The sequence below is a fragment of the Rutilus rutilus genome (assembly GCF_951802725.1).
Source record: "Rutilus rutilus genome assembly, chromosome: 11".
In the NCBI taxonomy this organism is placed as follows: domain Eukaryota; kingdom Metazoa; phylum Chordata; class Actinopteri; order Cypriniformes; family Leuciscidae; genus Rutilus; species Rutilus rutilus.
This window is the reverse complement of record NC_140216.1, coordinates 30,316,189-30,341,322: the sequence shown is the minus strand read 5'-3', so window position 1 is coordinate 30,341,322 and position 25,134 is coordinate 30,316,189. Positions and strand designations below refer to the sequence as shown.

Here is a 25,134-nt window from a genome sequence, read left to right as displayed (position 1 = left end):
GAAATTCTAATCATTTCCGTTTTGTTTAGGTTCATTTTTACATTTCCTGGGCTACTGATTTTAGTTTGCAGAGCTGGAATGAAGTCATTATTATGGCACAATTATTGTTTCTTAATGTATTTTATTACCTTTTCTCTAATATCAACAGAGTTTCATAAGAAATATTCATTAATACATTTATTAGTGCATCCGATTAATTAATTAGTTTAACACCATTATAAGCACCATTAACATATTTATTCAATTTGATATTACAATTAATCTGTTCTTTGTCATTTAAAAATATAATAATAATAGGAATAATTCAGAACTGATGAAACAGTCTGAAAAGTCTCTCTCTCTTACACAGAGACACACTCCTCTACATGAGCACCTGTTTATCAGCAGCCTAAATTACTAAGAAAACCATTCTCCTACAAATTACTTATTTATAAATCAAACCCAGATGGGACGTTTAATAAAAGTAATTTGTAGCCTTTATATAATGAAATTGAATAATCATTGAAGCTCAAAAAGTGAAACACCATCATTCATAAAAATGTTAATGCAATCACCAGCAGAGGACTGTGGGTCAGTGGTTTAAAAAAAAAAAAAAAATGCATATATATTCTGAGTGCCATTAACACAAATTGAAGAACAATAGTACCCTATATTATTTAGTTAACTTTCCTTAAAAATGACCTGAATGCATTAACATTTTAACAAAATTAATTCAAAGACATAATATTTCTATATTATTATGGTCACTCACCCGACTGAAAGCCAGCAGGAAGTCAAGTCCTCCTGAGCGGCCCATACAGTGGCGAAGTTTCCAATAGACAAGATGCTCCCATGCAAACACCAGCAGACTTAGGCCCATGGCAACCAGAAGCATATAGAAGACTCCTGCCATGTTGTCTATGTCTAGTTTGGAACTCATCACCTCAATCTTATCATTATGGCAGATCCCAGACAACCAGAGTCGTTCAAGCATGTCAATCTCATCTGAAATTAATGAAAAGATGGGCACAATGACAGGAGATAAGAAGCACGAAAGATAAGCAGTCCTTCAAACAGACAGATGGACAGAAGGTAGAGAATGAAACTAAAAAATTAAATAAGTAAAAGAGTACTAGAAACTAAACGTATTGTTGGGAAAAGTGAGTCTTTAATTCAAATCTCCTGACAGTGGAGATCTTGGTTTAGCTTCGATTATTATTACACTATGTTCACAAAAAGGTGAAAATGGAAAAGAAAAAAGAGAGCAAAAGAATCATGAAAGGCAAGGAGGAGGAAAGAGAGAGGCAGAGAAAGAGAGACTGGAGGATAATAACAGCTTTGATGGAGGTCTGAAATGGCCTGGTTTTGAGGCTCTTGTGATAAGACAGGCCCAGAGTAGTTTGGAGATGAAAGCTCTAGACTGATGGGCCTACCTCCCAACAATAGCCATTAGTGCATTTATCAGAGTGAAAATGTCACTGTGGAAAAAATAAAGGAATGACAAGATCATGTTTCTGGAAGAAAAAAAGAACGAAAACGACATATGCATTTAGATGTAGGATTTATATCGGGGATTATTCCTTCACTCCGAAGGAGGGAAAGAGATAAGACTAAATCCTCTTTTCATATGAAACAAAACAAAAACATAACTGCATTGACCCATGGGTTAATAATGTGTTTCAATTCATGATAATATGGCCTTGAACTATGGCTTAGGAGGTAATGGGAAATTTAATCACAGGAACTGAAATCATAATATTTTTCATTATATTTATTTATTCAAACAAGCAAAAACCAGCCCTAATGAGAATTCCAATCCAAATTGGAACGCGTCAAAATTAAAAATCGGGGCGTTCGTCTACCGCACCGTTTACTGAAGTGACCCTTTGGCTATTCATAATTGTGTTCATTTGCTGTGACACTTTTTCTAATTTCATTTATCATATCATATGAGACTTCCAGCTCCCTTTCACATTTAGTGTTTAATCAGTATGGGGCAACTCACTAGGTTCCTCATCAAAGAGCCTCATCAAAGCGAAAAACAAGTAATGCTGGAGAAAAGCATGTGAATGTATGCATATGAGAGATGGGGAGAGGGGGAGACACCCCAGAAAATCAGAATAACAAGTGTAACGCCACTAAAAACAAAACAAAACATATCCTGCTAAGTCACTATGTAAACAAAACAATAAGAATATTTGTTTGTCGGGGGGAAAATCAGGGGTTTGAGACTGAGTATTACAACTACAACTTAATGTAGAAATTCTCTTACCATCTCCAACTAGCTGCAGCAGGGCAAGATCTAGTGGCCGCTTCCAACGGGAGTTCTTGTGTAAGGCAATGCCATATCCTGTTGTAGCGAACACTTTACCAGAGCCGATGGTCATTACTTTGCAGCCCTCGTCTTTACGAGCCATGTAATTCAGGACAGCCGCATCATATATGAATGCATCCAGTTTGCTGGAGAGAGAAAAAGGAAAATCGGAAACAAAACAACAAGACATAGGGAAATCACTTTAAGAGACTAATTATCACTTTATTGATTGTTACATGTAAAGACAAAAACATTGATGATCTTTAGGGAAATCCCATTCCGAAACTAAATAGTTTGTAATGGGTAATTAGTGAAGCCAATCAAGCACCAATCACCTACACCATGCATTTGCTGGCTGTGGCAACAGCACACTGAAAATCCTATTTAGGACTTGGATTTTTTAATTATTATTCCTGTATTGCTACTGGCACCTGCCTTAAAAGACCCATGGATTTCCATTTTTTTTCTATTACCTTTCTATGAGTTGGAATACTGTATAATGATTTTTTTTATAATTTCATAGAGATTTTACTCAAAATATCTCAGAGCAGAGAATAACTATCAAGAAAACTTCCACTACCACTCAGAAGTTTTATTTTTTAATTTCTATTTATGCAATGAATACTTTTATTCAGCAAGGATGTATTAAATTGATTATTAGTGACAGTTAAGAATTTTTTGTTGTTAAAAAAGAAAATATTTAAATAAATGCCATTCTTTTAAACTTTAAATGTATTAAAAATCCTGAAACAAAAATGTTCCACAAAAAAATAGCAGCAAACTGGTTTCAACACTTATAATAAGAAATGTTTCTAGACTATCAAATCAGCATATTAGAATGATTTCTGAAGGATTTGTGTGACGCTGAAGACGAGTAATAAAAATACTGCTAAAAATTCAGTATTAAACATATAAAAAAAATTAAAAGGTGAAGAAAAGGAAATTATAAGCTCCTAGGGAAGCATGAATAAGCCTAAAGTAAAGAGCTACTTCATCCATGAATACTCTGTTTTATCAAATACCTCAAGAGTTTTCTGAGACACGTTTTGTTTCTTTGCCATAAATGTGATAATTTATGCGCACAAGCACTTTGCAGAATAGCACCAAAGAACGTTGTTATTGTCTGGCTGTGCGCCTCGCTGAAATGAGCAGCGCATAATAGGACGACTAATTTGTGGAGACACTGGTCTTCAAATAAAAAAAATCCCACCTGAAATTGGGACCAGATTGGCAGGCTGCAAGTATCCCGCGATATCTGAGCTGTGGCTGTGCTGTGTTACACAAATACATATTTCTTCCACAGTTTGCAATTATTTTTCTAAGCAATCAGACTAAAACATCCACCTTGCTGCATGATAAAACAGGCAAAAAAGGGGACATCTGCATCTACAGGCACCACCTGCGTTCTTAAAATAATGCAACAATCCTCTTTAATCTTCTTAATGCATATTCACAGTGCTAAATAATTTAGCAGGTGAGTCTATTACAGTCAAGACATAAAAGAAAGTTGCAAAAGTCAAGGAAGCATTGTGCCTTATCAGAGTCAGGTGCACTGGAATGCCTCCTTTCTTTGATCGTATTTCCCCCACCTAGTAACATGCCAACGTCTTTGCAGCAAAAACCCAAACTGACAGCTTATTACTGGGTACTCTTCAAACTCCTGCTAAGAACACCTTGAGGTTATTAACAAGCTCAACTTGGCCCTCTAAGACCAACAAGCGCCACATTAGCATTCAAGGTGGAAGCTTTTGTCAGAAGTGTTGAATCCAACAAAACAGAGCCCTTGGGGGAAAATGAGTCACACATTTCAGTAAGGGTGAAACCAAACGAACAGAACACACACAGACAGGTGTTTGATAGTGCAGAATACCACCCCACAGTGCAACACTGAAATAGGTAGGCTTCTGAGGTAAACAAGTGCCTTTGAGAATCAGCTGGCACCTAGATGGTGGCCTGGCTGGCAGGCCTGCCTTGAATTGCGCGGCTTGAAAGTGAAAGACTCACTCTGCAGGCTGCAACTATTATACAAACCAAGTGCTGATGAACGACAGATGAAATCTTCACGAGAAATTGCAAAGGTGTATATTCTAGCCTGCAAGCATAACCTTTTTTTGAAATGGGACGCATATTCACACCCTTTTTATGCATAATGCAGGGCCTTGAGTTGAGACTCGAGCAGACAGATCCAAGGGCAGTGAGGCCGTGTTGATACTACACTACTATTTAATAATTGTGGAACCATCATGGCATCTTATGATGCGGAGCAGCAAATGAATAATGCACAAGTGCAGAATTGCTTCTTTAAATGAATAAACACTACCAGAAGAAAATCGAATGACGGCAAATTTGCTTTGTATAACAAAGTCTGACAAAAGCTTTTTTAAAAAGTTTTGTTTCCTAAACTAGCATCATGCAGAGTGGTGTCAACTGACTCGACACATTAAAGCACCATTACAGGAAAACTATAATACCACCAATGCCTCTACACTAAGGCTGCCACAACTGTGGTCACTCTCAATATGACACTAATGAAACACATTCTGCTACTATAAAGATAGTCTCGTGTAGCCAGAACTTCAGGCTGATGGCAGAAGATCCGAACTCCAGTGCAGCTTTCATTGGCCAAGGAACGCTTAGAGACCGGCTGATGGGCATGTAAAGCAGCCAATCACAGTTCGTTTTTGTTCGTCATGTTTAGGGGCGTGAAAATGTATGTTGTGGTCCCTACAATAACTGACCGGTGTGTAAAATTCTTGGACGTATTTTAAAGACTCTATGCCGCGAACTTCACGTACTTTTGAAAATCCAGCATTTAGTTGACCCTGATAAGTACTCATTGTCACAGTTGTAAACACAACAGCTTTCCTCCATGAGGGGGTTTGTTTAAAGAATGCGACACTCCCGGAAATCCGGTAGAATTCAACCAATCAGATGGCAGCTTTGAAACTCCTGAAGTGTTTCCAATTTTGCGTGCCATGTGCATTAGACGTTTAGCTATCAGTTCGTGGACATGACGTCAGAGGCTGAGACTACAATAAAGTAGGGCTGTCACGTCACGTTCGAAAATTTATTTGACAAAAAATATTTAATACATAATAAATAAAAAGTAGTTTTCTATTTCAATATATTTTACAATGTAATTTATTCCTGTGATTGCAAAGCATTATTCCAATATGGTGATTTGGTGTCCTTACCAGTCAGGGATCACTGGTGATCCCAGATTATTTTAGTTCAAAATATGTTTGAGCTTATATATCTCAATATTAATAACAGTCTGGTTAATTTTGAGTCTTGAACTATAAACTCTCAAGTGTTGGCTTTCTAAATGTATGTGTGTTATGTTTCTATTCAGAATTACTTATGAGCAGTAACCTTTTTATTTTGGGCATTTCATGTATGCAGCACTTGCCAAAATTGGGGGTGACTGGTAAGGGGTTAAGAAACATTTCTTATTATTATCAGTATTGAAAACAGTTGCGCTGCTTAATATTTGTGAAATCCGTGATGCTTTTTTATGATTCTCTGAAGAATAGAAAGTTCAAAAGAGCAGCATTTATTTGAAAGAGAATTATTTTAAAACAATGCAAAAGTCTTCACAGTTAATTTTGAATGATTTAATGCATTTTTTGCTGAATAAAATGATTACTTTCTTTTAAAAAAACCTAACTGACTTTTGACCGGTAGTGTAACTAGTTACTGCACCATTATAACAAATTGCTTGTGATGTTCCTCACTTGCAAGTCACTTTGGATTAAAGCATCTGCTACATGAATACATTTTAAATATAAATAAATGAAATGAAAACGTAAATAAAATAAATGAAGTTTGACTGGAGTAAGCGAGAGATATCAAAAACATGCTCGCCCTGCAAGAACTGTAACAAATCAAGTTAAATAAGTAGTATCCTGTGGTGATAGTAATGCCCGCTGAATGTTTGGTCCTTCCAGTGACATAGCACCAAGGATGAAAGTCAATCTTCACAGTTCACACCCTCCTTGGAAATGGAGACGAAAAGCCAGGATTGAAGCTAGAGTTTGGAAGATTTTTTTATTTGTCAAGCTGGCCATGTAAAATGCTCATTATAGATACAGTTTATGCACATGGATTAACCTATAGATTCTTCCGAGAGTGCGTGTACACCTGGATCACCCAATCAGAGTTTAGAGTCATTCGTATCCTTTTTATATTGTCTTTAACACTGGTCGTCATTCACTCACCCGGTTTTAAGGTTGTCGATGGCTTCTTCCACTCCTCTCTGATTGTTCCGCACCATGTACTGATGCATGTTGGGGTAATTGCTCCGTATATTCTCTTCCGTACTCCCGTTTGGGACAGTGCCGAATCGTAAGGGAGGATACTGATCTGTGGGATGTTGAAACTGAAAACGACAGTGGGAGATACTTCATTAGGTTTCTGAAATATGAGATTACAGTTTAGGCCTCTGAGTTTTAGTTAATTAATCATTTGGCTAACAATGAGGAGGGGGGAGGGGGGAGGGGGGGGTTCTAATGGGGGTTTAAAAGAATGAAAATCAAATCATTGCTTTATGTGATTATAGGCCGATGATTTATTTGCATAATTTGGCCCCAACTCCTCCACACAAACAAATGTCTGGTTCAGTTTCCAAAGATTAACAGTGTGTGACCATATTACAGTGATGTCAGTTATTGTTATAAATCACAATTTCAGCTTATATACAAAATTCACAGCTCAGTTTAGTACACTTTAGGTCCAGTAAATAGGGATGCACCGAAATTAAAATTGTGACCAATACCAAAGTCCCTTTAGACAAGTTATTTCACTCGGCGGCCATCTTTGAAATGCCTCTCGGACAGCTATTTCAGTCATGCAAGTGCAGCTCCTATCTCTTTGAAATATCTTTATCTCATCAAATTCTCTAAAGCTGTTCACCAAGCTTACGAATATATTTAAGAATTTGAAATCACCAATGAAATCTGAGATTTGAATCTGAGAAATCTTATTCTCAAATAGCGTTAAAAAAAAGCAGATTTTTCAGGCTGGACCAGCCAATGCGCACGTGCAGTCCTAAGCATGCGTCTCAGAACACTGACTGTTCTATAGCAACCGGAGCTTCTAACGGCAGCTGCAGTGACTTTATCAATCAGCGATTGGCTGTTTTATTTAGAAGGCGGGACTTATTCCACCATATTGTGCGTTGCACTTTCTATAATAATTTATAATTTAATGCTAATTAAACAAATCTCTTTGGTAGAAAGAGCTTTTTTTACTTTCAATCGACTATAGAAATGTGATGTGTACAATTTTTTTTTTTTTTACGTTGAGCTAAAGTAAACCGATTACTTGTAACAAGTTATAAGTAATTTTTTTATTTTGATCCAACGACTCATTTTTTTCAGTGTACCATTCATAGCAATATGACGTATGAAGAAATATGAAGTCCATGCTTATAATGAATTATAGCTCCATTTATACTTATTTATAAGTATTACTATTTTATAAATATATTTATAAAGACTCATTAAGACCTGTACTGCATTATAAGAACAGTTAGTTACATTTATATAATTTTTATAATAACTTATAAGTCGCATAGATGCATTTGGCTGTTTCAATGCGCATGCTTATAATCCATTATACACTGATTTATAAGTATTAATTAGTCGTATGTCATATGGATCCATGAATGTATTTATAAAGATGCAACCTGCATTGCTTTAATGTTATTATATTATGGTTACAATGACTTTTTTAATATTATTAATTATTTCTGTCAAATAAGTGAGATATTGTTATTAATAGCAGTGATCTTATAAACACTTATTGTAAGTGATAATACAGTTACTAACCTCTATAAATGCATCATTGATGGCTTTAAATAAAGTGAAAACATAGGATGCAATTTTCCTAAAGCAAATGTTAAGAAATCATGAAGATGTGTAAATGTAACTAATGAACAATAATTCCTGTAATAAAATAATGAAAAAAAACAACAACACAGAAATCATTAATACAAATAGTTGGGGAAAAAAATCATCCTTTTTAATGTTACATACTAGCAAAACACTGCAACAATATTTTTTTAAGTATAATTCCAAACTGCTATAAGCAATACTATGCATATGGCTGAGATATAGATTTTAACAAATCAAAATTGCCATTCATGACCTCTAATGCAAACTTTAGCCATTAAATACATAACTGATAACTAATTAGTACAGCAAACAAGTGTCTCTGGAACTATTTTATATTTGATCATTTATAAATCAGTGTATAATGGATTATGAGCATGCAAATGAAAAAAGCAAATGCATGACATAAGTAATTATAAAAATAATATAAATGAAACTATAACTGTTCTTATAAAGCAGTATAGGTCTTAATGAGTCTTTATAAATATATTTATAGAATAGTAATATAGTATAAATGGGGTATAAAAAATAATTGGGCTTCATAGAAAGTGTTACCAACTGTTTTAACTGAAATAAAGCTGAAATAAAATAAAATATAAATTATAAATGACAAAAAAAAAAAGGGTTAACGAAAATTAGAAATGTTGAGTTGGCAACTAAATGAAATAAGTTTAAGTACTAAAATGACTAAAACTGAAAATATACAAAAAAGTTAATTCAATAAGTTAATAAATACTGTAGTATATAAATAAGTTAATAAATACTGTAGTATATAAATAATACTAAAATTAGACTGCTGATATGATAAATACTTGATTTATACCCTGCATTGTTAAAACCAAACAATGTTTTTTTGTTTGTTTTTAAATTAGGCATCACAATATTATGCATTACCATGATCTATCAATATAAGTTAGTGCTAAATGGTAATCTAAACCTTGAAAAAGGGAGAAACAATTAAATATTCAATAGTGGTAGATACATTATGATGATTATAAATGATAAATACGTATACAATTATACATTGAAAACACCTCAATATAACAATTATCTTATTTGCAAACAATATGTATTATTACACAAATATAAAACATATCTAATCATAATCATTCCCCCGGTTTCACAGACAAGGCTTAAGCCTAGTCTCAGACTAAAATGCATGTCTGAACTGTTTTAACTAAAAGCAATTTTCTCTGGCATATCTTAAAACATGTCAGTGCCATTGTTTTGTCTCAAGATACACACCAGTAAAGTTTTTTTTTCTAAGGAACGTTTATAAAAGCTACTTAATTGTTCTAATTGAACTATGGTCTAATCCTGGCTTAATCTAAGTCGTCTGTGAAACCAGGCCATTATTTTTCAACGTACACTGTAAAAAGTGAACAGTTGGATCAACTTAAAAAAGAAAATTTCACGCTAAAACGTGATAATTTAAGTTGAGAAAACTTAATTTCTTTAGGTGTTACCAATTGAAGTAATTTTTTTAAGTTGATCCAACTGTTCACTTTTTACAGTGTAATAGCTAAAAAGAGGGACATTTGTAATTAATTAAATCACTCATATTACTGTCTACCTTCTTATCACTGAGGCCCGATACAGTGTCGATGTATTCTTCTTGGATCATGAAAGCAGCCAGGTTAGCGGTGTAGCTGGCTAGGAAGATGACAGCAAAGAAAGCCCAGACCAGCACCATTATCTTACTGGTGGTGCCTCTCGGGTTTTCCACCGGAACAGAGTTATTAAACACCAGAGCCCATAGCAGCCAAATAGATTTCCCTATGGTGAACTTTGAACCTCCTAACTCTGGGAGAAGAAAAACACAGGAAGGCCAAATGAGACATGTCTTATTATGACATGTGATAACAGGAAGTGTAAAGAGAGACAACAGTAAGACACATGAGAGAAGAGGGAAGATAGCTCGAGGTGAATTGTGGAACATGCTTACAATGATAACAACAATCTGTAAACAAATCTTTCATTGCTGATTGCATTCAAGAAACGCCTAGAGCGAAACCTTAAAATATAGAAATAACATACTCTTCCCGCTCTGTAAGCTTCGGTTATATCCAACAGGGCTGAGGAACTCGAATATAAATACGGTCACAGCCACCACAGACAGGCACATGACGAACATCATAACCCACACAGCTGGGCTGTACGGCTCTACAATAGTGGAAAAACAAAAACAAATGAATAGATGACATTCAAAACACTTTATATTTCCTCTGAGCTCCATGTATAATGTTTTTGTATTTTGTGCCAATAAGTCTAGCAGGGGTCGGCAACCCATGGCACACGTGGATAATCACTGGCACGTGACAATAGCCAAAAAGGTATGCATTTAATTAAAATAAAGTGCTTGTTGAACTTTATTAAAATAAACTTGCATCTGAAAGTAAATTTTGAGGTAATTATTCCTCATAGTCACACAGCCTGTTTTAAGTTAGGTGCTATAATACATGCTATTAAAGTGTGACATTTTAACCTGCGATAACGCGCAGATTTGACAATCCATTTGCATGACTGGAGGGGCGTGCTTCTGCGATTATCCCTCCGCGTGCCATAAGGTTCCCTTAATTTAATTGCAATTTAATTGACCAGTCTAAATGACTTTGAATAAAACAGCCTATTTAATAGCCTCTTTGCAAGCTTAAAAAAATAATAATAATTCCGCACAAACGCAGAGCAGTAGGTGCTACACACCTAGCCAGGAACAACACAAGACTTAAAGACCTTTCTCACATATCACCATTCTTAATTAGGAATAATAGCATATATCATATTTTCTCCTTTTTATCTCAAGCTTCTAATCACCCAATAGATGTCACTGATTTGTCATTTGTTAATGCATTTATCTGTATACAAAATTAGCTGTCAAGGAAATTTGATTCCTTATGCCAGCTTAACATTTAAAAAATCCTCATTTGGCAAGTGTGCAACATGATATAAAACTAAACCAGAAGTAATATGAAGCCTGCAGTTCAATTGGTAGAGCACAGTGCTGGCAAAACCAAGGTCAAGGGTTTGATTCCCAAGGAAACAGATATTGTCTGTCAAATGCCTAAATGCAAAAATGAAGTCTGATGTTCCTTCCTACTTTCTTACCGAGGAAAGCAGATGGTGACACAGTGCCGTTGCTGCGAGATACCATGACACTGATGCCAGTCTCCACAAACGGAACAGAGAACTCCACGACCTCTGACCTCTCTTCATTAATAGTCAGGGAGCCGATCGCCATGTCGGCCCGCTTGGACACCACCTGGTGGGGAAAGAGGCTAATAACATTACGAACAGAGAAAGTGGATTAAAAGTGAACAGGTTTGTCAAGATTGTAACTAACTTTTATTATTTGAATGTTGCATAGTTTGGACATATAAAAAAGTGAAATGATACGTTTATAATTTATATTCAAGAACATTAGCTTGCATATTTAGCCTGGTGCTTCATCTGTGTCACAATTCAAGAAAAAAAGAAAGAAAAAAAAACGTTTGGACCTGAATTCAGTGAACTTTGTGATAATAAAATCAGGGTCAATAAATAGTCAAGAGATAAGATGAGGGCCTGACCTCCCCAACCATTCCATTCCACTCTCCATCTATGTTCTTTCCATGCCTGCCATTGGTCACCAGATAGAGGTCATAGGTGAAGCCCACTATTTTAGCCAGACGCTTGAGAACATCAATACAGAAGCCTTTGCAGCAGTGCTTCATGGATTGAATGCCCTCAACAACCATGCTGTAATTGAAAAGAAGAAGAAGAGAAAGACATAGAAAGGGAAAAAAGAAACAGAAAAGGGACAGTGACAAAAGAAAGAAATAATGTAGAGAAACCAGGCCAAAGAAACTAAATGAACATCCCTGCTTAGAATTCAGTGCTGTGTCACCTAAAGCAAACACACATGATCTGGGGTCAGCATAAAGCATTACGATTCTTAAAGGAAATGGTTCTGCTGTTTTAAAAACCAGCACTACTACTTGATCAAATAGAAATAGGCTATTTATCTAAATATTGTATTCCATATTTCAACCAAAAATATAATACAAAAAATATTTAAAATGTTTTTTTTTTTAGATTGTGACTATTGCACATTAAAGGGGTTCTATTATGCTTTTTCGCTTTTTCAATTTTAGTAAGTGTATAATGTTGCTGTTTGAGAATAAAAAAGATCCGCAAGGTTACAAAGCTCAAAGACCACTCCAAAGGGAGATATTTTATTTAACAAAATCAACTTTTACCTTTTTTCCGGATCTTATGAAGTCATAATGTTCCTCATTTAAATAATCTCCGCCCACGGAATACGCAAAAAAGTTGACGAGGCCCGGTTGAGCTGCTCTAGGGAAGATGAGGTGTGTTGTCCTGTTTTTTTCCGTCCCGGAAAAAGTTTGTCCTAAGGCTGACGAACTTAGAGTGGTTCAAAATTTATGTTAAACAATGTTCCTGAACATTATAACCTCAATGTTTTCCTGTGTGCTGCACATTTTACGGAGAACAGCTTCCAGAAGAGAGTACAATGCAGGCTATGCTCAAAAGCTTCTCCTGAAAAATGTAGCAGTTCCCATTTTCCCAACTACAAATAAAAGATTTTATGATCTATAAACAGCAAATTGACCCGGGATCACAACTTGCAAGTATGCGTATGTCTTTTATTTGTAGTTGTGTTTTCTAGTAACAGTTCCAATTATAGGTTGTATGTAGCTGCTATGATAGCTATGATGTAAACGAAGGCCAAAGCTTTGCCTCCGCTAGCCTGCTAATTAACATTACAGTATAGATGTTTTGTTTACTGTAGCTTTTGTACGCTCTTGCTTTTGTAAGACTGCCCCTTAGAAAAATTATCCGTGATTTTGTGATTAATTACTGTTTGTATTACCATAGTTTTCCAACAAATATGATTAAATGGTGGATAACATCTGATATATAAGAAAAACAAAAACCAAAAAATATACCACTCTGAAACATGCTGTGAAATCCGTGGTTTCAAAGTCCATGCTTGAAATCCGTTCTGCACGTTCCTCTTGTTTGTTAACATTGTCAGAGTCTGAATCGGGCTCAAATCGTCATCGTTAATATTTACATCTGAGTAGAGCTCTTGGTTATGGAGGGGCGGGACATTTCCCGAACACGCGCTAAGCGGTGCCAATCACGACACACACTGGGCCAGCTAACCAATCGCAGCACATTTCGTATTTCGTAAGGAGGGGCTTCATCAAAAACGACGCGTTCAACCAGACTAGGGAAAGAGGAGCTGTAATAATGTAAAATATGTGAAAAAAGAAGGCATTTTTTGAACAATCAAGCATTAAAACATATTCTAGTACACCCCCAAAAAACAAAATCAATACTTGGTAAAATGGCATAATAGGACCCCTTTACGTACATTTCCCCTTACTGTCATTACCGTAACTACTTTTGAGTATTTAGTAATTCTCATTAAGAATCAAATGAGATTCGCCACTGCAATAACTACCATATATAAACATATACATCTTTCCAAAAATGAGAACGAGAATCTGTGGGATTAATTATTAAGAACGATAATGGAAATGAGATTTTAATGAATTAGATTATGATTTTGTTTAACCAACTACATTTTTCATGACATTTTCATTATAATTAAGCATATTTACGGTAAATATGCTTAATTATAATGAAAATGTCATGAAAAAACTACAAAAATGTAGTTGGTTAAAATCATAATCTAATTAATTGAAATCTAATTTCCATTATCTTTCTTAATTTTGAGGTGAAATATCACCTGGGCATGTTATTCTTACAGTTTTTCTGCTATTCACTTAGGCTCTGTATGCTAGACCAGGAAGAGTTTTGAGAAATTCTCCATTTAAATAAGGTAAATGAAGTAAAGTGCTCTAACACAGAACAATCATTGATCAACCTCTTCTATTTCTACGTGAATTTCTAATTTATTTAAATTCCATCAGTGCTAGCGACAGGACGGGGAATTAATGCCCCTGGGGTAATGTGAATGTAATTTGCAACATCTGCATATTCACTGCCACATTTGCTAAAGTGATAACCTCAAAATGTTGAACATTTCTAGTCTAAAAATGCACAGACTGAACCTTGACCTGTTGTTGAGTGGCAGACGGCACGGAACAGAGTCTCTGATGCAGGAGCCTGTTCCGGGATCAGCAGGCTCTACGATGACGAAGGGCCTCTCCTCCAAAGTAACAACGCGCAAGTGCTGGGAATCATCCAGAGGTTTGAGGAAGGGGCCGTACCGGGACCAGGGCGGGTAACGCAGACGCAGCACTCCATTCTCCCACCAACCCACCTACAACAATAGCAAGACGCCATTAAAATGGTACAAACAAGTTTTTGAGACCTAAGACAGATGCAAAATGTTTCATAATGGTGCTTTGATGATGTTAAATAATGATTGGTGTTGGCAGGTTTCTGACATTCTTTACATCGTTAGTGGATGTAGTCCCGACTTTATTAAGTTAGATACTTGAAGCTACAGAAAATGCCTGTCTTCCAAGTGACAGCTATTTTACCTTTCAAAAAGACACGTAAAACCCAAACCTTTCAAAGCTACTGCAGCATGACACCTTTGTAAGTTCACATGATTCCCAATCTCAAGTGTTAACTATCTGTCAGTGAACATGGCAATTAAATGTAAAAAATAAAAGAAAGACTTTTGTACTAGCTCAACAATGAATGATTTACGTTTTTCTGCAGCTCTTTTGGCAGTTCTGAAACCAGCCATTTCAAACTGTCAAAAAGTGAATGAATAAATAATAAACTGCAAAAATACTTTTTTTCCATGGCTTATTGACATTTGGCAGAAAAAAGCTGTATGTGCAATTATTTGCAATTGCCACTCAATTGCACTGCCCTGTTAACAATTTCCCTTTTGAGAGTAATTTAAAATAACAGACAAGTTATTGAAAAACAGGAACATTAAGAAAAATACAGTAAAACATTAACAGGTATGAACTGCAGTGCAGACTACTTATTTTTATAATTTTTTTTTTTTTTTTTTTTTTTTTACCCTGAATTTAAAGTTTTTAATAAGGGAGAGAGAGAGAGTTTACAAACTAAGTGTCCAGTAGGTTGACCATTTTTCTGCATATGTAGAAGTATATGTACTAAAAGTACTGAATATGAAAATTACTGGTTAATACGGTCATGTACAAAGTACAAAAGAACACAATAAAATGATAAAGATAGTTATGTTTATAAACACAAATTTCAATGCAGTAAAAATTAATTCAAATGAAAAAGCACCATATGACCTCAACTTCCTTGATTTGATTTGCACAAAATGTATTGTAATAAAATGTGAATGTGCATATATTTTTTTATCTGATGCACTTCAGTTCCTTCTGTATGCGACACACGCTTCGTTTCAAATGCATTCTTCACAGTTCAATTATATTGCATTTAAATGGCAAGGCAAAATGTGAACTCACTTGGAAGCTGCATTTAAAAGAGTTCAGTGATAACCATGAATATCTAAACACATTTAAGCATACTAATGGCTCCACCCCTACCTCCTCCCAGCTTCTTCCTGCAGTGTAGGAGATAACATCCAGAAGCGGATTTGCCAGATAACCGTCATTATTAAAGGAATAGTCCCGTCCAGATAGAGTTATGTTACTGAAGAACCTGCAGGAGAAAAAGGGGGAAAAAGAGAAGGGTGATAAAGGAGGAGTCTGAGTGAAAGTGATAAAGAGAAGGAGAGCGAGCAGCGAGAGATAAAGAGTGATAGATGGGAGTTCCATTAGTCACCTCTCCACTTGGGTTGGTGTGTGTGATTTGTGCTGAATGCTTAAGGGACTTAAGTAAACCTTCTCTGCTGAACATTAAACAGAAATGACAACACTAAATCTCAAGGAACATAATTATACAAGAAATTCATTTACAGAATGACAGAAAACTGAAGGTATAACCAAATGAATGAATCAATACAGAGTAAAATAGACCGTATGGATGGATAAAAAAAAAAATATATAGTAATATATAGTATGTGTGTGTGTGTGTGTGTGTATACATATATATATACTCAATATTGCGTTACTTCCTTAAAAAAGTAACTAATTACGTTATAGTTACTTTTTATGGAAAGTAATGTGTTATTTTATGTTTGTATTACTTTTTCTCACCTGGACGAGACTTGCTTAAATTGATTTTTCATAAAAAAATGTTTGACAAATGTAAAGATCCTTTCACACCAAATGGTTGGTTGAATTGGATCATCGAACATCAGCAGCAAAGACATTGGTTAATAAAATGTGATTAAATACATAATGTATATTTGTATTAATTAACAAATCTAATTATTGCAGGTTTGCATAATATTCTATGTTTGCATTTACAGTTTTTATTCATTTTGAGGAATAATGAAGCTGTTTTTATCCAAGTGAGATGAGTAAATGCGTGATCACATTAGACTACAACTAATAATAACCATCATGTTAACACAGCGCACACAACGCCTTTGCATGTGTCAGGGGAGGTGTCAGTCAATAAATGAAAAAAAAAAAAAAAACTTTAAACTAAAAAAACTTGCATTATTTATTTGAAAAAGTAAGTATTCTGTTGTAAATTTAACAGTAATGCATTACTTTACTCTTTACTTGAAAAAGTAATCTAAGTACATTATTAACTCACAGTAACTTGTAATTTGTGAACCCAACACTGTGTGAGTGTGTGTGTGTGTGTGCGCGCATGTGCGTGTGTGTGTGTGATGAATTAATAAAAAAATAATAGGGACATTATTTGAAGAAAGGGTAGATGGACTCATGGATGAAAAAAATTAAAAATGAAGCCTACTGAAGGATCAACCTCATGAATGTATAAATGAAAGAACGAATAAATAGAGGGAAAGGAAGAGGACTAGACGGATAAAATATGAAGGAGAGTTAAGACGAACAATTTCATGTTTAAAGGGTAAAAATAATGAATGAAACCGTGAATGAGTAGCTATATAGAGAGGGAAAATTGGATGAGTGACTAGGAATGGATTCATGGAATATAATTACAGAACAAAAAGATAAATGAAAACAAGAATAAATGCATGAAAATTGTATTTATGCAGACAAAATTGTACTGGATAGATGGACGAATGAAAAACAAACAAACATGGGTAACAAAGGATAAACTTCACAGAGGGAATGAATCGATGAATCTTAAAAAGAGGAAGTCTTGGATGGAGGATGAATGACATGCCCTAAAGCACTGCAGCCACGGCTCCGGCTGCACTTTTATCACACTTCCAGATCGGCGGCAGGACACGGCAGTCATCTCGCCAGTGGCTTGTTTTCAATATTCAGTGTTTGGAGCTCTTAGGATGCTGCTGAGATGCTCTTGTTAGTCGCCATGACAACTAGGAGCATGAGAGTAGCATTGAAACTCCGGAACAGAGGGACGCGAAACGTGAACATCACAACAGAGTATCTTTCTCCCCTCCGCATGTGTAAGCTGCATCTCTCATCAGGCATTTGTCAGCAGTTTTCTTTTTACTGGTGATGCGGTAATGGCCAGAGAAAACGACTCTTTCAACCAGCTCGTTTTTCATTTTTTTTATTGTAGCCCGCCATTGCACGGGATGCTCGGCTCGTTTTTCATAAGACGCGTCTCATAAGTCTTTCCACTTCTGTCTTTGGGAGAAATTGCATTTGATATCTAATCCATAATTTATGACAGGATCTATATACGAGAGATTATGTTCATTTCAAAGCGTTGGTCGGAATGACGGCAACGGGCCCACTTCTGTTTAATGCCCCATTTAATAGAATGTGAGCGGCATTGCTTAGCCAAACTTCAGTCCTCCATCTTGAAATGCCACACTAAACACTTTTAGGAATACGGAATGAAGATTATGAATGACACTGCTCATTTTTCATGGCACATTTTTTTTCCATGCACACTTGGATCTAGCACAAGTGAATCATAATCGAGTTTACTAAATCACTCTCAAACTTCTTCGATCCGTCACACACGGTATCTGCTCCGGATCGGCAATTAAAGAAAACGTCCGATCCGGTGTAATTCATTTATCTCTCACTCATTACGAGAGTGCAATGGAGAGCGTGACAATCTTAACAACCTCGAGTCTGCGATGCCAGCACTCACACTTTCCTCGTTCCCTCGCTCTAGACCCCTGCATGGTTGTCATAGCGACGCAGCCATTGACATTACATGTGTTCCGCTAATGCCTTACATTGTGGGGTGAACAAACAACCTAAAGCACAGCACGTAGCGGAATACAGATGTCACTTGTGTCATCACAATGAAGACGGGAAAGAGAGAGGAAGGAAAAAGCGAGCGTGAGCCTGACACAAAATGGAAACGTAGCAGTGATGTACTGTCACACAGAATGTAAAATGAAAAGGCCTGGAGACACAAGGAAGAGGAAGCAGGGGGGAAAAGTGTGAGGCGCACACACACTAGGACAGGATAAGGAGAAATGTTGAATGTTTAAACATCACAAGGGTGTTTAGACATCAGAAACATTCCAAGGGTTTTAATGTGTCCATTAAAGCGGCATTAGTATGGTGATGAGCAGAGGCACTGCCCTCTGCAGCTGTGTGTGTGTGTGTAAGACAGTTTCTCAAAGCAGTTTCAATATGACTTTATACACTGGCAATATGGTTACCCTATAAGTGAAAGTCATAAAAGAGAGAGGGTGTTCCAAACCCTGAGACATAAGCCGCATTTCCATGACAGATTTTTGTCGACAAAAAACTATTGCGAAATTACAGTGTTTCCATTAACCGGTGTTATGCGACTAAAACGTCATTTTTTCCTCTCACGATAAGTCCTTCCAAAAATCATGGCAACGGATGTTGGTAGGTTTACGCATATCTCAGCCACCGCACTAGCCATTATTTTTAATATACTTGGAACATATGAGGTGTTTCTCCCTCCTATCTGCTTCAAGGTCTTGATCAATTGTGGCATTTTTTTGATGTTTAGAATCCAGTATTCCCGTAATACTTTTGTCTTTTATGAGTTTAATGAAGAACTCTGTCTCGTCTTCTGTCCAAACATACCGCGCCATCTACGTCAGGTGACCTGTAAATGCGCAAAAACTGTTTCCATTGCAGTTTTGCGAAATATTCCCTTTTTGAATTGCCTGAAAAACCACCTCATGCGAGGGTAAAAACCTTTTTGCGATATATGGGAGTTTTAACTAAATGTACGTGTTTCCATTGGGCGTACTTTCAATCTCGGGGAATCATGGGCAGTTTCAAAGGGTAATTTTGAAAAGACCGCAAATGCTGTCTATGAAGGAATATTCAAGCTCACCTGTGATGCCTAAAAATTCTTATATGCACATTTAACATCCCTATGATCCCCAAAAAGGGCCTTTAGGGTTATATAGAGTTATCTACGCAGGAATGTTCTAAGCGGCCATTCACAAAAAACGTGTTTTAAAAACTTCTTTCATTAATAAAATATGCTGCAAATTATGCAACACCTGAGTGCACGTCTAAAATCAACGTCATTTCCAAAAATGCTGCTTGTTGAAAAAGTCTACATTGTAAAAAATGTCCAGGAATTTCCAGGATTAAAGAGTGTTATTTTACAATAAATTACTGTAATCCGGAATTTACAGTGAAATGAATGCATGCTGGCCTGTGTCATTTTCTTATGAATTATTGTTAATCAACATGATAATGACATCTCACAGTAATTTACTGCTCTTGGTTTACTTTGAATTCACATTATAAAGTTGTCTTTAACCCTGCCACTGTACGATTATACGGTTTATTACTGTAATTGTTTTGAAGTCACTATAATGGTGATTAGTGTTCCATTTGCTTGGGATCTTGGACCTTGTACATTCATATTCAAATTTCTGATCTAGTCAAGTAAGAAGTGTGACAAATGAAAATATTTGTTAAAACAAGCTAGAATTTAAAATAAGTGAATTGGCTGATTTTAAGTTAAACGCTATTATTAGTGTAATTTCAAATTTATAATTATTTGTAGATGGATATTTCACAATAAAGCAGCTGCTGAGATTTATCTTTGAAAGGTGTGACATCATCTTGCAACACAAGATTTTTTTTCAATCAATTCTCGACATACAAAACACTACATGGTGACAACGACAACAAATAATAATAATAATAATAATAAAATATCAATTCTGAACATTACAAAATAAACAAACACCACAAACTGCTACAAGTGAACCAAAAATAAGTTCAGCAGCACGGGTAAAACCAACAAGAATCAAGAAACTCCACAGCATAATTTATTAATGCCGCACTGCATGCTGGGTACATTCAAAGTACATATGCACTGTAGAAATGCAGTATGATATTGTAGATTTTACAAGAAATTTCCAAGATTGCAGGTAGATGCAAGGGAAGTCCTACTATGGAATTACTGTGAAATTAATGCAATTATTAACCTGGAATATACTGTAATTACACAATTTTTAACAGTTTAATATCGACTTGGTACCAAAGTATCAGTACTTTTGACATCAATCAGAACTAAATAAAAAAGACTGTGTGACTGCTTTAGTTAGTTACTGAATTAGGTGCTTACCAGACGACATTCGCTGTATATATTTGAGCAGTTAATAACATTAGCTAACGGCTGCAAGTGGCAACACATGACTAAACATCATCATTCAAAATACTTCTCTTAAATGTCAAAACTCAGCATCCCTGAACATAGCACTTTCTGCAACTAACGTTAATTGGTTTGGGCCAGAAATCTACTCTTTTGTTAAAAGAAATTCCATGACAACAAGATTTTCCAGAACATTTTACATTCTCTAATTTCCCATGTGTTTTCCAGGACTGGAAATTTTACCATCAATTTTCCAGGTTTTCAAGGTTTTCCAGGATGCAAGGGCATAATGTCCACAAAAAACAGTCGAGGTAGAGTTCAAATGTGCATGATGCCCAAAAAAGGCCTATAGGTTTATCTATGGCTTTCTAGGCAGGAATGTTCTAATGATGCCCAAAACTGCTGTCTGTGAACGTTTGACACACATATGCTACCCAAAAATGCTGCTTGTTGAAATGGACAAGATCGGACCCTTCAAACATATCTATGATGCTCAACAATTGTCACTGTAGAATGTTTGAAAACATTTGCATGAACCTAATGGCTAGAAATGCTGTTTAGGAATGTTTTAATGTGCCTATGATGCCCAAAAATGTGCCTTGCAGTAGCTGAAGAATCCTTCAAACGCATCTACAGTATGATCCTTCAAATTAATCTAATGATGCTCAAAAATGTTCTACATATGACTGTTAAAACCCACCCATAATGCAGTCAGGATGGCCAAAAAAATGTACCTAGTGCACCTAGTACTGTATGATGCCCAAAAATTAAGCCTATGCAGGAAAATTCACACACATCAATAATGCACAAAAATGCAACAAAAGTAGAAATGTTCCTATATGCCTGTGATGTCTAAAAAAAATGTCTAGATAAGCAGCTCACAAGGTTTTAAGACACAACCAGAGATAGATAGATAGATAGATAGATAGATAGATAGATAGATAGAGAGAGAGAGAGAGAGAGAGAGAGAGAGAGAGAGAGAGAGAGAGAGAGAGAGAGAGAGAGAGAGAGAGAGAGAGAGAGAGAGAGAGAGAGAGAGAGAGAGAGGGGAAGTTGGCAAAGTTGGCTGAAGACGTCAATACTGCAGCGACATCCTGCACAGACAGCATGAGTTAATAAGAGGAAGTGGGTGTAAGAGTGAGCGAATGAGGGATGGAGCAGACCTTGAGTGAATGAATGAGTGAGAATAAGATTGAGTTTGAGTGTGTGTGGGTGAAGCCGTGTGGCTGTGAGATCAGTTCCATTGGTGACAGTCTGTGATATTTCCCCCACTCAGCGCACCATAACCAATTATCCTATTTACATGCAAAACGACACTGCATGTATGCCTCTTTATAGCCGCCCGCAGGGGCAAGACGAGAGCGGAGAGGAAAAATGAAGGGATAAGACAGTGGGGGCCAACAAAAGGGTGGGAGAAAAGGAGGGGGACAGGAAAGAATGAGTGCGAGAAAGAGCGAAGAGTATGAGATAAAGAGATGGAATTAGAGTGGGGGGAAGTAATGTCGACATGACGAGAGAGGAGAGTTATTATGAAAGAGTGCAGGGACTGAGAAACGCATGGGCATGAAAGAGTGGGAGGACGTGAAAAAGAGGGGAAAAGAATGACAGAGCAAGAATGAGAAGAGAAAAAAAACAGCCCAAAAAGAGGGTGAAAAAGTTGAAAGGAGATGAATAACAGTGGGAAGGAGTGCAGGTGAGCATTCATCACACTCTATTGGCTTAGGCAGTAACAAAAAGTTAGCAGTAGGGGGCAACAGGTCTGTTGCAATATGCTTACTCATAGTAATGCCAGCGCTCTTGTCTCCTGCACCAGCCTCTAATGACTGATTTAGGAACAGCTCGCGGCACATCTGCCACCATATTTAAACTTGAGTAACTGGAATATACTGTTCCCAGAGTAGATGACCGTACGTGCGACGGTCAGAGACAAAATCTCAATATAAATTCAGTAACCGTGCCTGTAAATCAGTGAACTTATGCCGTTGATTGGAAAGCAGATCATGCTGGAATATAGTGAGGTCAAAGAATTTCACCATACCTGTTATGAAACATTTTCAGGTCATATTTCACTTGAAAAATCTAAAGAAATAGAAATGATATTTTGCTTAAAGAAAATGCAGCCTATTTGTTCAAAAAGTCAGTCATCAATTACCCTAATGTCGTTCTAAACGGTGATATTTTTAATACCGTTTTTGTCCATACAATTAAAGCTAATGGTGTCCAAGGGAACATTGTCTTTGCATTGTGACCAGGGCCTTCGCTAGTGTGGTGAAAGGTGGTAACAATTATAGTGGCCCCACTAAATCCAGTAGTTATGCTATATATTGCCCTACTCTTATGAATCATTATAGTATATTGATTTGTATGCCTGAGAGTTCAATGAAAACTAACATTTTCCAAATATCTCCTCTCACTCCCCTTCCTAAAAATGGTTTAGTCTGATGGTTATTTATTATTTCAGCTCAGTCAGCGACAAACAGCGGAGGGACCCAATAAAATCGCAAGTCCCACTCCAGCAGTAACCAGAACCAATCACAGTTTAGGCAGCTCCGAGAACGGTTGAATTTAGTAGTAAAAATTTCATTGTAAGTGAGACTGACTGAAACTGTTTGGGTACTAGTAACATCATGAAAAGGAGAGGAAGGCCAGGAGAACTGCTTAATCAGCCTATCAAAACGTTCTTTAACAAGACAGGTTAGTGCAGTCAGTGTAGAGATGTCAATGTGATGGGATGCCGATCATGCCATAGATAAGAGCTGCTGCCTGCGCCCTCCTGCTGGTGCATTTCATTAGGCTACTGTATACCGGCGTGTGATTAGTTTTAGTCTATTGCGCTATTATGTAGTTTGTTGGTTTGTATAACACGCAGAAAAATGGATATGCGTTTCACATTGAACACAGACCTGCCGGCTGCTGATGAAAAATGTTTAAGATAATACTGTCAAGAAAACGCGAATACAACTCACTGCTCTTGATGGATACTTTTTTTTGTTGCTTTATTTAATCAAATAGCAGTACGTTATCTTCATCAAAAATGAAGACAATGAGAAACTTAAGTGGTTTTATTTCACATTTGACTGCATTCTTTTTAATTTCTGAATATTTATCTCAGCTGTTAGACATGAGACTGCCTGGAAAGACAATTTGGTAACACTTTACAATAAGGTTCAACATGAACTAAGAATGAACAATACTTCTACAGCATTTATTATTCTTAGTTAATATTAATTTCAACATTTACTAATACATTATTAAAATCAAAGGTTGTATTTGTTAACATTAATGCACTGTGAACTAACATGAACAAACAATGAACAGCTGTATATTTCTTAACTAACATTACCAAAGATTAATAAGCACTATAATAAACGTATTTCTCCTTGGTAGTTAATACATTAACTAATGTTAACTAATTAACCTTGTTACCGACATTTTATAGGCCTATTATATTGCTGGTATGAAAAAAAAAAATTTGATTTTATTTGATCATTTTATTAATTTCTTGTCTTTTGTTGTTATTTTATTATTTTGTCTTGCATAATTGCTTGATGACTTTAAACAATAAGTAGTTATTAATCGCTAAATGCCACTGTTTTGATATAATATTTATAATCAACTTTGTATATACATTTATATAAAATAAGTAAAAGCATTTATTTATTTGTATGTTTTGGTTATTTTGTAAGAAATCCTTATTAGGTGCATGGCACCAGATGTGAGCCTCCATGCCCATATATTATAGGCCTACCGTTATGGTACATGACATGAGTGGAGGACATTGGGGGCCCACATCAATGTTTTTTTTTTTTTTATAGGGGCCCAGAATTCAATAGCTACAGTCTCACTCATTACCATATCATGAAACAAATAATGGTATATTATTTAAATGGTGAGTCATTTAATAAGAAACTAATGAGAATCACGTTTGAAAATAATGAGAGTATATAAACTTGAAAGTAAAATATCCTGATATATTGCCGTAATGAAATGTGGAAGGAAAATATGCTTATTTGTCATGAAAATAATGTTGCAGTGTCACAATCTTAATGGTCCTAAAAATAGGCAATATGCAAAGTAGAACTTCTATTTTTATTTGAAAAAGAAGAGATCAAATAAGAGTTCATTCAAATGCAGGTTGCAATGATTTCAAAATAAGGGTGGGGGGGGTGGGGGGGGGATACAGGCTACAGAGTGAGCCTGTATGAAAACACTTGCAAAATATCTATAGATGTGATTCCGTGCTCAGCGCTAATGAAAAGAGATCAATGGGAAAACCTTGAGTAAAAAATAGCTGCGAATTCTAAAGTGTACAGATTGTCCACTGGCTCCCCTTAAAGGAATAGATGTTGCAATACTTTGAGGTAGAGATGCAAATCCCTTTTCAGGCAAAAATAT

At 36.0% G+C, this 25,134-nt stretch overlaps 1 protein-coding gene across 3 annotated transcripts in view; it reads right to left on the bottom strand.

Moving 5' to 3' along the window:
- The window catches only part of grin2da (glutamate receptor, ionotropic, N-methyl D-aspartate 2D, a), a 77,995-nt gene that overhangs the window by 4,719 nt on the left and 48,142 nt on the right, over nt 1-25,134 (bottom strand). For all 3 annotated transcript variants that reach the window (XM_084423539.1, XM_084423540.1, XM_084423541.1), the window contains exons 5-13: nt 15,699-15,813; nt 14,271-14,476; nt 11,751-11,919; nt 11,290-11,443; nt 10,222-10,347; nt 9,758-9,987; nt 6,511-6,671; nt 2,252-2,439; nt 752-984 (exon numbers count right to left, since the gene is read on the bottom strand). In XM_084423539.1, the coding sequence (XP_084279665.1) occupies nt 752-984; nt 2,252-2,439; nt 6,511-6,671; nt 9,758-9,987; nt 10,222-10,347; nt 11,290-11,443; nt 11,751-11,919; nt 14,271-14,476; nt 15,699-15,813 (1,582 nt within the window). The remainder of the gene's footprint in view (nt 1-751; nt 985-2,251; nt 2,440-6,510; nt 6,672-9,757; nt 9,988-10,221; nt 10,348-11,289; nt 11,444-11,750; nt 11,920-14,270; nt 14,477-15,698; nt 15,814-25,134) is intronic.